This window comes from Hoplias malabaricus, chromosome 1 (genome assembly GCF_029633855.1).
Source record: "Hoplias malabaricus isolate fHopMal1 chromosome 1, fHopMal1.hap1, whole genome shotgun sequence".
Classification (NCBI taxonomy): domain Eukaryota; kingdom Metazoa; phylum Chordata; class Actinopteri; order Characiformes; family Erythrinidae; genus Hoplias; species Hoplias malabaricus.
In genome coordinates, this window is record NC_089800.1 from 42,832,653 (window position 1) to 42,847,572 (window position 14,920).

Here is a 14,920-nt window from a genome sequence, read left to right on the forward strand (position 1 = left end):
CACTTTCTATCAGTTCTGCACGCTTAAAGATTCATAAGAGAGTCAAATGGCATATACACTGAACGATCACTGGATTAGAAATGCTTAAGTTCTTTCTACACTCATTGGCCTTTTAACCAGCTTCACTGACCACACAGGAGCACTTTGTAGTTCTACAACTATAGACTGTAGTCCATCTGTTTCTCTGGACACTTTCTTAAGCCAATTTCACCTTGTTTTCTATGGTCAGGACCCCCACAGGACCACCACAGTGCAGGTATGATTTGAGTGGTGGATCAGACACAGCAGTGCTGCTGGAGTTTTTAAAGCTCAGTGTCACTACTGAAGGAGAAGATCAGAACTACAGTGCGTGCCTGTAGCTAATAAAATGGACAGTGAGTGTAGATACAAGGTAGGTGTTCCTAATCCAGTGATAATCCAGTGTATTCATGTAAGCACTTTATAAAGCATCAGTATTGACTTCATAAGGCAATATGAATACTGGGTAACACTACCTCTATGTGGCAGATTAGGGTTCAGTTCCCCAGTCAGCCAGGAACTCCATGTTATATAAAGAAAATGAGTATGCAGTTCTATGGTTAAGCGATTACACAGGTAAAACAATGCCTTAAAAGAAGACATGGATGTACTTGTCTGAACTTATGAATACAGGGTGCATAGGACTTTTTAAAGCAGAATGTCTATTAACACTGCATATAATGTCCAGCCCTGCTCCGTGGTGAATAGATGGTAATAAGTGCCAACTGTCTGGATCCGGAGTGTAATCACAGAAGATTGAGCTGATTTGGTGACGCATCTCAGTGGACATGGCCGTGAATTATCAAACTTCCAATCCAATCATCTCTTAAATTAACTCCCACCTTCTCCCACCAGAAGGCCATCTCTCTCCCACTTCAAGGCTGATTAGTTTCGAAGCTAATTTCACTTGTCCCACAACTTCAGCACTTTCTCTTAGCACACATATTTGTCCTGATTCCAGACATCTCAGTGTGGTCTTCTTTAACCTACTCAGACTACCAGTCAATTTAGTAAGAGTCAGAAGTTCAGATTAAGGGGGAGACGGCTGTTACAACAACCACTTTTGCAGCAGTTGTTAAAGGAGCTCTTTACTTGAAATGAGAATTGTAAAGGCTTTAACTTAGTAATCTGAAGATCCGGCTTGTTACAGTAAAACAACAGTTCAAGTGTGAGTCGCTTTACCATCTAAAAGGAAAAAAGCCCTGTCAGAACAGAATCTTAAAGAATAATATATTAGAACACCTATATAATGATATTTAACCACGCCATATGCTGTAGTGTGCAGGCCTGTCAGATGGGTGGAAAGTTGACTGTAGTGGCTTTAGGGTGGAGAAAGTAAAACATTTCATTGTTCTTATCCTTGAGTGGACTCTGTCCTCTGTCACACATTCCTCTTGTAAAACACACTTGTACTGTGAGGATAAAGCCTACAGGACTTTGCTGAATACACATAAAATGCTACATTCACCCAATGACTTTGAATGCTAGTTAAAAGGAATGCTCCAGCGAAAAATTTAACGCTGAATCCTAATCTTAGCTTTGAAGCTATGAGGTTAATGTTGCTAACAACCACTAGAAGGCAGTAGTCATACAGATATTTTCTCAGCCTGTTCAAACTGTATTCAGCTATGGAAGGTTTAGTGTTGCCACACGTCCTGGTTTCCTGGGATTATTGCCTTTTTTTACTGTCTGTACTGGAAAATTAATAATCCTTCTCAGGACGCCAATTGTCCCAGTTTTTCATGAAAACACATTTCTATTCAGATATTCATTCATTCATTCATTATCTGTAACCGCTTGTCCAATTCAGGGGCGCGGTAGGTCCAGAGCCTACCTGGAATCATTGGGCGCAAGGCGGGAATACACCCTGGAGGGGGCGCCAGTCCTTCACAGGGCAACACAGACACACATTCACTCACACACTCACACCTACGGACACTTTTGAGTCACCAATCCACCTGCAACGTGTGTTTTTGGACTGTGGGAGGAAACTGGAGCACCCGGAGGAAACCCACGCGGACACGGGGAGAACACACCAACTAGCAAGGAGCACTAATATGTTTTCGAAGCTACTTGCATTAAACATGTGGCTACAAAAGCTGCAGGGCTAATGGACTGCACTTCATTGACAGTTTTAATCTGGGTTATTTTCCAATCATTAATATTCATCGATTATTACCAGTCAACAGTTTGGACATGCTGGAGGCCCCACAGTGGGCATGCGGTCTAAGCATCATCAGGTCATCAGGAGATCACTGATCTAGTTCCCAGTGGTGACTCAGACATCTGAGGCCAGGAGTCCACAGAGAGGCACAACTGGCTTCAGCCTCTGGGTGGGTGGGATAGCACACACCCTCTGCTCATTACACAGCATGGTGCCAGCCAGCACAGGAGTCAGTCAGCACTGTCTGGACACCATGCATTAACCATAATGGGAAGAGAAAGTGATAGTTGACATTACATGTTCCAAAGGAAGCACATATGATAGGGAGAGTTTGGCTAATCACTGTTTTTATCACAGTATTTAACCATGATAAATTATGCACTGTAAAATGTTGAATAAAAATGAAATTCTGGTCTAAACATTTAAATCTGAGGGTTTCAGAGCTGCATCTAAAGAAACTGTAAATAATCAGATAAAGTCATTTTTATCCATATGATTCTGGGAAACAGGTTGTTTACTTTTAGGAATGCAGGTTATTGATTATCACTATAAGAAGGCTAGCATCCTAACTCATGCAAAATTAGGCACAAATTATAAGACATGGAAGATCTGTTTTAGGTGTGTCCAAAATAATGACTGGTAGTGCAAGTCATTGCCATGTGTTTTGGTGCCTTTGGTAGGAACAGCCTCAACGTGACACATCTGGAGTCACATCTGTGTAATCATCACTCCTTCAAGCACATTTCCCACTTAAAGCATGATCACAAAAGCAAAGCAGGGCTTCAACAGAAATTTGTGTGCTTTTGGTGAATGGTTCCTTAATAGACAATTACTTGATCATAACACACAGCATGGGCCCAGTCAGAGAGATAAAACTTTCACCACGATGCCTGGCTAAACATCTTGATGAATGAAAATGCTGAAAATCACTGATTTGAAACAGTTAATTATGGGCAGATTCAAGTGCTTCCATCACTAAATCTTGGGGTCAGAACTGTTCACGGTGTTGGTGATAGGAATCAGACGTCTAGAGCATTCAGAATTTCTTGTATGAAATTTTAATACCCACACACACACTGCCTCACTTATGTTGCTTGTAGCAGTTTTGAAATAAGAATTTGGCCTTAAACATAACTTTTAAATTCATTCAAAAACACATACAGAATGTGGAATGGCAAAATATAATATATATATTAAACAGTCTAAAATCTACCAATGTTTTTCTGTTGTCAACATTCCATATGAAAAACAAAAAATGCTGTAGTGTTGTAGATACTCTGACCTGAGCTGGGTTTGTAAAATGATAGTAGGGCCAAGTGTAGATTTTACAGTTTAGTCTAAGACTAGGGATCTTATAGGGAACACAGACGGGGCTTTATTCAAGTGGTGGGAGCTATCACAACAATCGCAGTTCACCATAATAAAGCCTGTAGTCAAATATTCTGCATCCAGCCATTCTTAAGATCTCAAGGCATTTGGTACCACGTCTACAGTAGGATAGACTTCTAACAACATCCTTCTAATACAGTCTTGATTGAACCACCAAGAACATACACCAAACGGCCAGAACATTTAAATGCCCTCATTGTTTCTTCATTTGTTGTTCATTTTACCAGTTTCACTCACCAAATAAATGCACTCTGTAGATCACAGTTACAGACTGTGGTCCATCTGTCGCTCTGCATGCTTTGTTAGCACCCTTTCATCTCTTCCCCCCACAGTTCCAGATAGTATGAAGATGTGAGATACTACACCAATACAGCACTGCTGGCCCACTGTTGGTATAGCAACCAATAGTACATCAACCAAAAGTGGCCCATATTGAAAATGTTCATTGATTCCTTGTGTCACAAAACAGATTTGGCCGACTTCTGGCAAAATATGACTATACACGTGACACTGATTTGATGTTTCTGTGAGTCTCATGTGGCAAGCGGGAGTATTCCACTCAAGTGCTGCCTTTCGAAATTGCAAGTGAACCATGGAAGTGGAGGATGTCACTGCACCACTGAGAGTAGTCCACTAACAAGTGCCCTCGGGGCAGTATCTTGTGTCCACTGATAAAGGACTAGAAAATGACTAACACAAACTATGCAGCAGTAGATGAGCTTCTGTCTCTGACATTATATCTACAGGGTGGTACATCACGGTAGGTTTGTCTAATAGAGTGGACAGCGAGTGGGCACAGTGTTTAAAAACTCCAGCTGCAGCTGTTGTGTCTGATCCACTTGTCCCAGTTCAACACACCCTAACACACCACCTCCACCACACCAGTGTCACCGCAGCACCACCACCCAAATCAAACCTGCTCTGTGATGGTCCTGTGGGGGTTCTATCTTATTCCAAAAGAGGGTTAACAAAGTAGGCAGAGCAGAAATACGGTCAGTGGGGTTGATGAATGGATAACGAGTATGGAAAAGACTCGTTATCCATTCTCTCTAACAGTGGAAACAATGTTTATATATTCTTAAAATGTTCTTAAAATATGGGGATGGGTTATTCTGGGCTATTTCTGTTGTCATGAAATATTTATTCAAGATAAGAGCACCTGACATTTTTAGTGTTAACATAGAAATGGAAATCTGAATGTGCAAGGTTTGAGGCAATGGCAGTGGTCTTCAGATAGTCCTTTTGAAAAATCAGCTGACAGAGTACATTTAAATAGAATCAGCCTTAATTAACTTTAGCCATAGTAACAAAAACGTAACTGAATGAAGATATTGTGGCAGTGTGAACAAAGACAAAAGTAAATCCTGCCTTGTCCCAACTGTGTATTTGATTTAGTGGGGGGGGGGGGGATCACTAGCTTTGATTTAACAATGCTCCTGTAGCTGTATTCTCATTGCAGTCTCAGTGTCCGTGCGGGTCATAAGGAGACCTGGTGTCTGATGGAGGATTAGCCTTGCTGAGGACCTTCAGTGCCCAAGAGTGCAAGGTAAGATACCATCAAGTTTAGTATTCTGCCCCCTGTGTTTAAACCACCAGGACAAAAAAATGTTTCGACATCATGTCTGTCAAACACACACAAAAAAAGTTATTTGTTTGCTTTGTTTGGTGTCTTTTCTCTTCTGTCTGATCGATAGCACTCAGATGGGGAAACATTGATTGCCCACCAGCCAGATCAACAAGAGACATCGGCCTTCACCTGACTGGCACTGCAGCGACAGGCTCCAAAGACCCTCAAACAAGATGTGGAGGGAAAACAAAATAGTTGTGCTGTAAAGGCTGTATGGGTCAAAGTTACTGAATTTGGTCGGTTTCATGAATCTGTGCCCTAAAGGAAAAATCAATCCCTGCTTTTGCTCATGTTTTCTCAAAAAAGAGGGCTTTCACCAGGTAACAGACAGAAAATTAAATGATATAAACCTCTGCAAATTGGAGTAAACAGTCTCATTCTCATTTGAAACCCATCCCGTTCTGAACAGACCAATATATGCCACTAGTCCCGAGTTTCCGAGGTGCAAATCAGAGTCAAAACAAAGTGTCTAAGGTGTAAGTCCTAGTCTGAGATGAAGGATCCAAACATAGGAGCACAACACAACACAAAACAAATGTAATATTCTATGCTGATAGGTGTTGGTTCTATTAAGAGAGCTAATACTCTTGCTGTTTTACTCAAGCAGAGGTTTATTTAGGAAGATGACTCTCAGAGGACCAGGGTCTGACACAGCTTTGTGATTTGTCCTGCTCAAACACACCTGATTCAACTCATCAGAGCAGGGAAATAGCCAAACTCTGTCCATCCAAAACATGAGTTGGAATCCCTCCTCACTCCTCAGTAAATCTTTGATCGGCTCAGTATTTAAACCCTTATCCAAAGTAAAGATCTGTTCCTCTCTGGTTTCACTCTTACATTAAATAAAGCAGTAGGTATCTCCAGGAGCAACGATGAGCCTTTCAAATCATGGTTCTTCAAAGAGCCACTTTTGTAAAGCAGATGCTTGAGCACAAAGAAGCTCTTTGAGGTTTAAAGAATCTTTTACATAAATAAAGCTCCTGTAGCACTTAAAGAACCATTTAGTAGAGTTGTTAAGCAAGTCCTCAACTCAGGGGCGTGGGAAGATGGCTTAAGCAGCTTATACAGTATGTGACGTATGCTGTAGAAGTGATTTGACTGTTTTTTCTTCATTTGAGTGAGTTTTTTGGCTGGGATAACACCTGAAGCTTGGACTGCTCTTAGTAAAGAAGTTTCCTAACAGGAGAACTCTGTGCTGTACAACCATTAAATGTTATTTAAAGAGACATTTTAAACAGGTTTTCCTTTACACAGAAGAAGCATTTAACCAGGCAAAGAACAGGTGGTTGCTTAAATGTGTTCATGGTCTTTTCCTGCTCGATTCCAAGGCTATACTGAATCACTGGGCACAAGGCAGAACACATAATGGGCAGGCAGTGCAAAATTCGGGACCAAAATTTCATACACTGCCAGAGGTTTATCATTGTGTTTGGCAGCAGAGGCAATAAATCTGCTGCCTGGAGCGCATCAAATTTCACACTCAAAGACCAGCCGTTTTAACTCACAACCCAGTAACTATTGTATGATTAAGATTTCTGTCCACTACAGTGATGTCATAATGATTGTCGCAGCCCAAGCCTATGGTTAATGAAACTGCAGTGAAGGTGGTCCATATACGTGTGGTACCTTTGTGAAAAGCTTCTGTGTTTTCATTCTCTTTAAATTCATCCAGACAGCTGGCACTCTCAAGAAATTATGTTATGCTTTTGCCTTAACAAGAGTGAATCAATCTCTCATATGAAGCCTGTGGAGCTTTCTGCATGTCTTTTAACAGTGCTGACAAAAAGAGGAGCGATGAAAAGTGGGTTTTGCTTTTTTTTTGGTGTAATTTTTATTAGCAGCTATTTAAAATAATGGAACAAAGTAGGGGTGTCAGATGTACGTTGGAGCCCAGGTGGAGAGGGGGAATAAAACTGAACCAACAGAGACACCTAGAGGCTGCAGACAGAACTGTTCTCAGAGTGGAGGAACATTCTGGACTGGAGATTGGGGCTAGGCTTTAGATTTACTCACACCCCTCACTGACGTCCCCCACGTTACCTGCCCACCCACTGTGTAATGAGCATTTTTTTATGTTCTCATCACAGAGCCATTGTACAAAATCTCTGCATATATTGAGTTATTCATATCCGACTACATTGTCAACACTTAAGCTGCTCAATCCTGATTTACTGATCAAATCAGACATTACAGGCGCTTGCATAAGATAAAATTAATAGAGCATCACTGATGATAATCATGCAGTACAGCTTTCTTGTGATGGTTAATTTATATCTTAACAGACTGGATTTCTTCAAGTTTGCATCATGGTATTAGCATTCCTAATAATCATACTAGATATTCTGTATTATAATATTAAACTATGTAGGGCAGCCACCGATTAACATATTAGTAAATAATTAGTAACAAATGCAAACAATATAAAGAGAGTTAGTAAAGCAATAGCAACCCATGCATAGTCTTAAAACATAACTGCATAGAAAACAAAGACAAGGAAACGTGCTAAAATTCTTAAAAAATAAATGGAAATAAATGCATACACACTACTCAGCCAACATTTCTTCTAATAGAAAGGGTATTAACTTACAGTTTGTCCCTTTTTGCTACAGTATACTTTGACTAACTTAGAGAAGCTCAAGATTAGAGCATTTCGGGGTCTGATAACATGAGCAGTAGTGAGGTCAGGTGCTGATGTTGGATGATTCATTTTGAAACACAAACACCATCTCGACTCATCCCTAAATTACATAGCTTGTGTTGTAAAGCAAAGTGGTACACTACTAACAGCCCAAGGACAACATAAAAAAACAAAAAGTCAGAATACACAGTTATTTTGGTAAAATGATTAAATTCATGATGTACACAGGTTTACTGGTTCTAAACATCGCTGCGGTTTCTACAAAATACTGCTTTCTGCTCTAAATTACTTTGTTTGCATCTGAGTGGCTGAATTGTTTATTAATTATCTTTGAACAATCAATGAGATTTTATTTAACAGTAATCAATATTTGCATAACTTTTCCTGTGTCTGTACATCTATAATGGTCTACATGGATTTTATATTAACTTCAGATTTCCCAGTACTGTCTGTCTTATATGTACTGTGGGTTTAACCCGAGATCAGCAAGCATGTCCTTGAACTCTTGATGAATATCCAGGCTCTCATCTTCCCACTGGCTCTGAGATTCAGCTAAATGAGCGAGCAAACTGTCCAAACAGCCCTGTGAATTTCAATCAAAGTCACTGATGGGTGCTTATAACAGGGAACAGTGCTTTTTTCATAGTTTTGGTTGCAGCACCAAGTGTAGCAAAAGATGCATAAAATGGTGTTTCTGGAGCGCTAAGAATAATGTGGCTGTCAATCATTTTGACAGTATCTTACCATTATGTCAGTAATATATTATGTCAGTGAGGGACATCATTATTTCTTTGAATGTGAAATTGCACAGAGAAACAGGGGATGGTGTGCTTTTTGAAAATAATAGATTTAAAATATGCCATCCACCAAGGCTCCAGCAAAACTATGCATCGAGTACAGAATACAAAATACAGTAGTTTTTGCTCTTTACTCTGCATTAAGCACTGTACCTGCTCATTATTGGGTTTATGTTATGAGCTTCTGTGTTGACTTACATGTAAGATCTTCTCATACCCCATCTCCATATTGTCCAGTTTGCTTTGGAGATCACGGATATGGGCATTTTTCTCCTCCTCCATTTGCTCTCGCTGCTCTCTTTCTGTCTTTAAATCACCCTGACACTGATCTATTATTTAAAAAAAATCATAGAAAGTACACATACAGCACTAGCTGTTTGGCAGACATTTATTTAATGGACTGCACTGTAAACAACATGCACTGAACTGGCAATAAAGAGCCTTAAAGGAGCCATACATTTTCATTTTACATTTCATTTAATCGCTCACCTCTTGGGGCTTCGATGCCGCCTGCTACTGATCATTTTACTGACCTTAGGAAGGTAATCTGAAGTGCTGTGGTTCAAAATACATCAGTGACTGGACTCACCAAGCTCTGTCTGAAGTACCAGCACCCTGTTTTCTAAATGCTTCACTTTAGCTCCCAGGTCTGTTTGTAAGGTTTTATACTGATGGTTGAGATCTAAAGAGGAGAATAATGAATGAAGTTTTAAAAAATCCATTACTTGCTGTACAAATGTCCTTAAAATCCACAATTTACAGGGCCAATATCTGAAGCATTAAATTTACAGACCTGCAGTGATATCCTTCATGTCTAGTTTCTCTTGAGAAAGCACCTGCTTCAAGTCTCTTATCTGGCACTTCAAATCATCTCTCTCTGACATCACCTGGTGTGCTGCATCCGTCTTCAGAGCTAAATGATAAGAATTGAGCACTCATGAGAATAATAATAATACCTTATAAGTTTCTGTTTATTTTTATCAGTTTCAAAAGAATTTACACAGTAGCCTATTGTGTTTTGTTATTAAAGAACTTTCAATATGGCCATGAACTGTTTTCCCAGTTTTCCCAGTTCCCAGAGTTTCCGTAAATAAATGTATCTTTGTTCAGAGTCCTTTGTAGTCCAGGGCCAGGTTTAATCCTTTTCCAGAAAGCCAGCCCTATGAGGGTTAGTAAATGAGGGCATCAATACTGTACCCGGCAGACACTAATAGATGGAAGGTTAACTGACAAAACAAGGTACATGGGCCCTTAGTAACCTGGATGAATGTTTTGGATCACAAGCTTCAAATGTCAGTATCACTTCCCCTCCAATATGGCTTTGATTTAATACATGAACAAAAACATCTGATGACAAAAATATCCTCAAGCTGCTAACTATAAACCCAAATCCAAAAAGCTGGGATGATCAGCAAAATGTAAATAAAAACAGAATGTAATTATTTTGATATGTAAAACCATATATTTTACTGAAATTGGTACAAAACAACATTGCAAATGCTGAAACCAGGGAATTGTATTGCTTTTAGAAATATATATATATATACATGTCCATGCTGCTGAATTTAATGACATATTTCAAAACATATTAGCACTATTTGTACTAATTAAAAATGGGATATAAATGATTTGCACATCATTGCATTGTTTTTATTTACATTTTGCAGATCATCCCAACTTTTCTCAAATGTGGTTTTGTAGTTTTACAAATGAATGCCAACTCATGTAAATGAGATGAAATGTTACAATGTTCTGCAGCCAGATTCACAAAGCTTTCATTAGAAAAACTTAAGATAAAATCTTAAGATAAAAGCTAAATTTATAGAAATGATTATGTTCTCATCCTCTTAAGAAAGTCAGACACTCTCCATTTTTTATTCAGGGCATTTAAACAATACATTTTATTCTAAAGTTTACTGATTATCATGGTAGATTAATGAGTATTTTATAATGTTATGCTAATTATCAAGCCTTTCGTTGATCTTTGGAGGGTTTATTTTTCTTGATCAAGCTTCTGGTGAGAACACAGACAGAGGTGGTTAATGAGGAAATCCTTTGTGGTAAAAAATAGAGTTCACTATGTTCCTGTCCTACTATTTTTCAGTATTTTCAGGCATTAAATTATTTTTTTTACTCTTACTTTGCCCTGCCCAACTTTTTTAAAATGTATCAAGAATCCAATTATCTCTTTTTACATTTACATAAAACAGTCAAGTTGGTAGAAAAAAATACATTAGAAATGGGTTCTTTGAACTTTTTCAGTGGAAGAAACTCTCAATAAAATTAAAAACAAATCACAAACTAGTCAAAGTCTGTGGCTTTCAATCAGTGTAGATGTTCCTCATCAGAATAATGAAATGCTCCAGTAAACCCATTTCCTGAGAATTTTCCATTGTTTTACATGGCTGACGCCATCAAGGCTGTAGTCAGTAAATCATATTTATTTCCTTTTGAATTCCAATGCCTTTTCAGTTTTTCCAGCATACATTCATAGTGATCTTACACTGCTTCCCCCAAAACCTGTTTGGAAGCCTGGAGGATCTGTTTAATTGTAAGGCCCTAGTCTGGTTTGATCATTTTACTGTTGTGTAAAATTTGGAAGACTGTACAACAGTCTGCATATTCTTTCTTTTTTCTTTTCTTTGCTATGGTGATATAAACTGACCTCTACCAATCTGCCACCAATTGAGCAGTTTTCCAGATTTGTTGACATTATTTGGTTAGCTCTGTAACTGAATCATCTCCAGAATCTTGAAATATTTCCATTGCAGTGTTATTGATTCCTGTGGCTTTCTTCCTTGGCAGTGACCTCAGGGCCTGTCTGACTTCATCTTCTAGTTCTGAAGGACTTCTGTGTTGCAGATATTAACAAAAGTGTCTCAAAAATTACTGTGTTTTTTGTACAGAACTGATGTTTATGCCTTTGGTTTGTTTTATTTTCTGTTATAACTATTCATTTGACGTTCATGAACAAACCCCCAAATATAAACAGATTTTTTTCTCATAGAAGAATGTTTTATTCCTCTCTATCATCCATCCATCCATCTATTATCTGTAACCGCTTATCCAATTTAGGGTTGCGGGGGGTCCAGAGCCTACCTGGAATCATCGGGCGCAATGCGGGAATACACCCTGGAGGGGACGCCAGTCCTTCACAGGGCAACACAGACACACACACATTCACACTTTCGAGTCGCCAATCCACCTGCAACGTGTGTTTTTGGACTGTGGGAGGAAACCAGAGCACGCGGAGGAAACCCACGCGGACACGGGGAGAACACACCAACTCCTCACAGACAGTCACCCGGAGCGGGAATCGAACCCACAACCTCCAGGCCCCTGGAGCTGTGTGACTACGACACTACCTGCTGCGCCACCGTGCCGCCCCCTCTCTATCATGCTTCATAATAATAATAATAATTAGCTAGTACAGACCATGCCCGTAGAGGTTGAAATGGGGAGGTGAACTCAGAAGTATTTGGGGAGGGTGGCTTATGAATGCGTATGAAGCTGGACCTTTAACTTTAAATGTATCTCCATATTCTATGAAGATGCACAATTTGGCATGTAAGGAGGGTTTACAGCTGAAAACGCCAAGGGATCATATGTAACAGTGGTTCCTGAGGCTACTTTCAAAAAGTGTAGGCTATGGATCCAAGGTACCAGTTTAATAAAACCCATTCTCTGAATGTTTTCAATCTTCAGCTATTTGTTAATTATGAATGTACTTTATGTGCTTGGAAAGTTTTCCAGAATCTTCCATCATTGCCAATCGACTAGAAGTAAACCAATTGTTCAAAAACTGCTATTACTGTTATTTGTGAGCCACTCTGAGCATCGCACATTAAATGAACAAACTATAGTCACTGCAGTGCTGACCCATTTAATACCTGCTCAGCCCTGCTCCTCTGGGACTGATGACCTCTGATGAACAGGATAAAATGTGTAACAGCAATACTGTATAGATGGTGAAGCTGACCAGATAAAACTGACAGTGAGGAAAAAATGATAATAATAGTGCAAAATAATAATACTTCAAAATGAAGTGGTCTGTAAATATGTAAATATGTAAAAATGTGATATTATGGTAAATAAATCACAAAACAAAAAATATACTGGGAATTAACATTTTGTCACCACTGACGTGAAAGCTTTGTATGTCTGATAACATCCTCAGGATTTAGTACTTATGTTAATACATTTGATTCAAAAGAGTTCATACCCAAAGCCTCTGTGGTTTTTCTTACCAAGCCGATCTTTTAGGACAGCCACATCCAACACACTTCTCCTGTACTTTTCAGCAAATTCATCACCTAAATAAGAAAAACAAAATGAAAATACCTGCCACATCATCAGACCAGTCATTCACTGCTGTTAAAGGGCCCAGGGTCCTTTCACACATTCAGTCAAACATTCTGCCATTTTGTGCACTCAAGCTGGTTTCGGACTCTGGTGCTGTCATGACTCTATTATAGCATAGTGTAAAGTACTTTTATTCTATAACGCAGAAAAGAGTAAAGACCTTGTCCAGGTTCGGCGTGTTTGGGCTTTTTGGCTTTTCCTTTCCGTTTCTTTGGAGGCATGTTGTGGTAAAACAGCTCTTCTCGGACTAAAAGCTCGTTTCGGCTGTTTGGTTTAAACCGACTACGGCACACAGCGCTCCGGTTGCGAGGTAACGCCGAGAGAGAGGAGTCAGCCAATCACGCTCCTTCTTTTCAGGTTCCCTCCAAAAAAATCCCATTGGCTGAGAGATGAGCGGGGGCGTGTACAGGGATCGTTAAGCCCTTCTGCGTGGAGAGCGGACAGTAAAGAGTGAAAGAGTTGTGATGACAGGATGAGTGCCTCGCTTCCGCGTCTCACAGGTTCTGATCTAAGACTGAATGCACAATGATCTAAAACTGACTCTGGAAAATACTCAGGCTATATATATATATATATATATATATATATATATATATATATATATATATATATATATATAGAGAGAGAGAGAGAGAGAGAGAGAGAGAGACTTTTACATTGCTTTTTCTAGTTAATTTCTTTATTATGTTATTATTTTTGTTCCCTGTTTTGTCTTTTTTTTGTATAGAAAACCCATGTTTGTTTCTGATAAGCTGGGGGGGGGGGGTGTTTAAACAAAAGAAAGTCTAGTTTTAAACATCTTTAACAACAAATACAGCAGTCCCCCTTACCTTGCAGATGGTGTGATCCATTTTTTCTCTTTTCTTTTTCTCTCTGCAGACACAACACATGTGCTAATGTGGGAGATTGTCAGTCACACACTGTTCATTGTTTTAATCCAAGTGAGAGAAGTTGTGCCATGTGTAGGCCTGTGTGTTGATAATAAAGTCAAGGTGCTAAACTACTACTGTGTATCAGCTAATTGATGTTATAGCATGATAGGCATCTATCTCGTCATAACTTCTAACTCCAAATTGACATGTGTAAGCCTGTAACCTGTAATTTTCTACTGCATGGATCCTACATGACTCTACTCAACTCAGCTCGGCTCTTTTGTTATTCCACTGGCCAAATCTGGTACCTAAATTATGACGAATTATGTGATTTCACTGCCCACAGCAGGGTGAGCAGATGCCCTTAAAATTGCACAAGTCTTCAGTTTGGGTTGCTGTCCTGAATACCAAACTCTTTCTCATTTTTCCTAAAAAGTAACCGATTTAACTACAGTACTAGATAATATGAAAAGGAGACCTGTCTATATGTTGTATTACCTGTATTGTGTATGCAGGCAATGATTCCTATTTTTATTTTTGTATCAAATCATATCATAAAGAACACAGCTGCCACTGTGAGAGGAGTTATTTTTTATCAAAAATGTTTTTAAAAAAAAGTATTTGTGTGCCCAACAGTTTTATTATGTTCTTAAGAGCTGAAAAGAATGTAAATGAATATAGCATGGCTTTCACCTGTGTAATAGTTAGTCTCTAGCATATCCTCAGAATCTGTAAATGGTCTTCATAAAATTGATAACGGATCAGTTGAATAAATGTGTCTAATCGGAATGTAAATAATTGTAATTTTAGGGATTTCACAGTGACACAACAGGTAGTGTCACTGTCACACAGCATTCAGGGTCCTGGGGTTGTGGCTTCGAGCCCTGCTCCGGGTGACTGTCTGTGTGTCCTCCCTGTGTCCACGTGGGTTTCCTCCGGGTGTTCCTGTTTCCTCCCATGGTCCAAAAAACACATGCTGGTAGGTGGATTGGCTACTCAAAGGTGTCTATGAGTGTGTGTCACCCTGCGAAGGACTGCTGCCCTGTTCCTGCC

General features: G+C 39.4%; 1 protein-coding gene across 1 annotated transcript; it reads right to left on the bottom strand.

The window, feature by feature from the left end:
• Window positions 1-7,025: 7,025 nt before the first annotated feature.
• Window positions 7,026-13,396, bottom strand: drc12 (dynein regulatory complex subunit 12 homolog). The gene is made up of 6 exons (XM_066641678.1): window positions 13,156-13,396; window positions 12,881-12,946; window positions 9,427-9,546; window positions 9,223-9,315; window positions 8,832-8,962; window positions 7,026-8,419 (listed from the first exon to the last, which is right to left on the bottom strand). The coding sequence occupies exons 1-6, from the start codon at window positions 13,214-13,216 to the stop codon at window positions 8,291-8,293; spliced, it is 600 nt and encodes a 199-aa protein (XP_066497775.1). The 5' UTR covers window positions 13,217-13,396; the 3' UTR covers window positions 7,026-8,290.
• Between the last annotated feature and the right edge of the window lie 1,524 nt (window positions 13,397-14,920).

Excerpts from the sequence above, each read along its gene's own strand:
- drc12 (XM_066641678.1), bottom strand. The coding sequence starts at position 13,216 with ATGCCTCCAAAGAAACGGAAAGGAAAAGCCAAAAAGCCCAAACACGCC. Across the intron at positions 8,963-9,222 it reads GGTACTTCAGACAGAGCTTG|ATCAGTGTCAGGGTGATTTA; the intron begins GTGAGTCCAGTC and ends TTTAAATAATAG. Across the intron at positions 8,420-8,831 it reads GGTATGAGAAGATCTTACAT|GGCTGTTTGGACAGTTTGCT; the intron begins GTAAGTCAACAC and ends TGAAATTCACAG.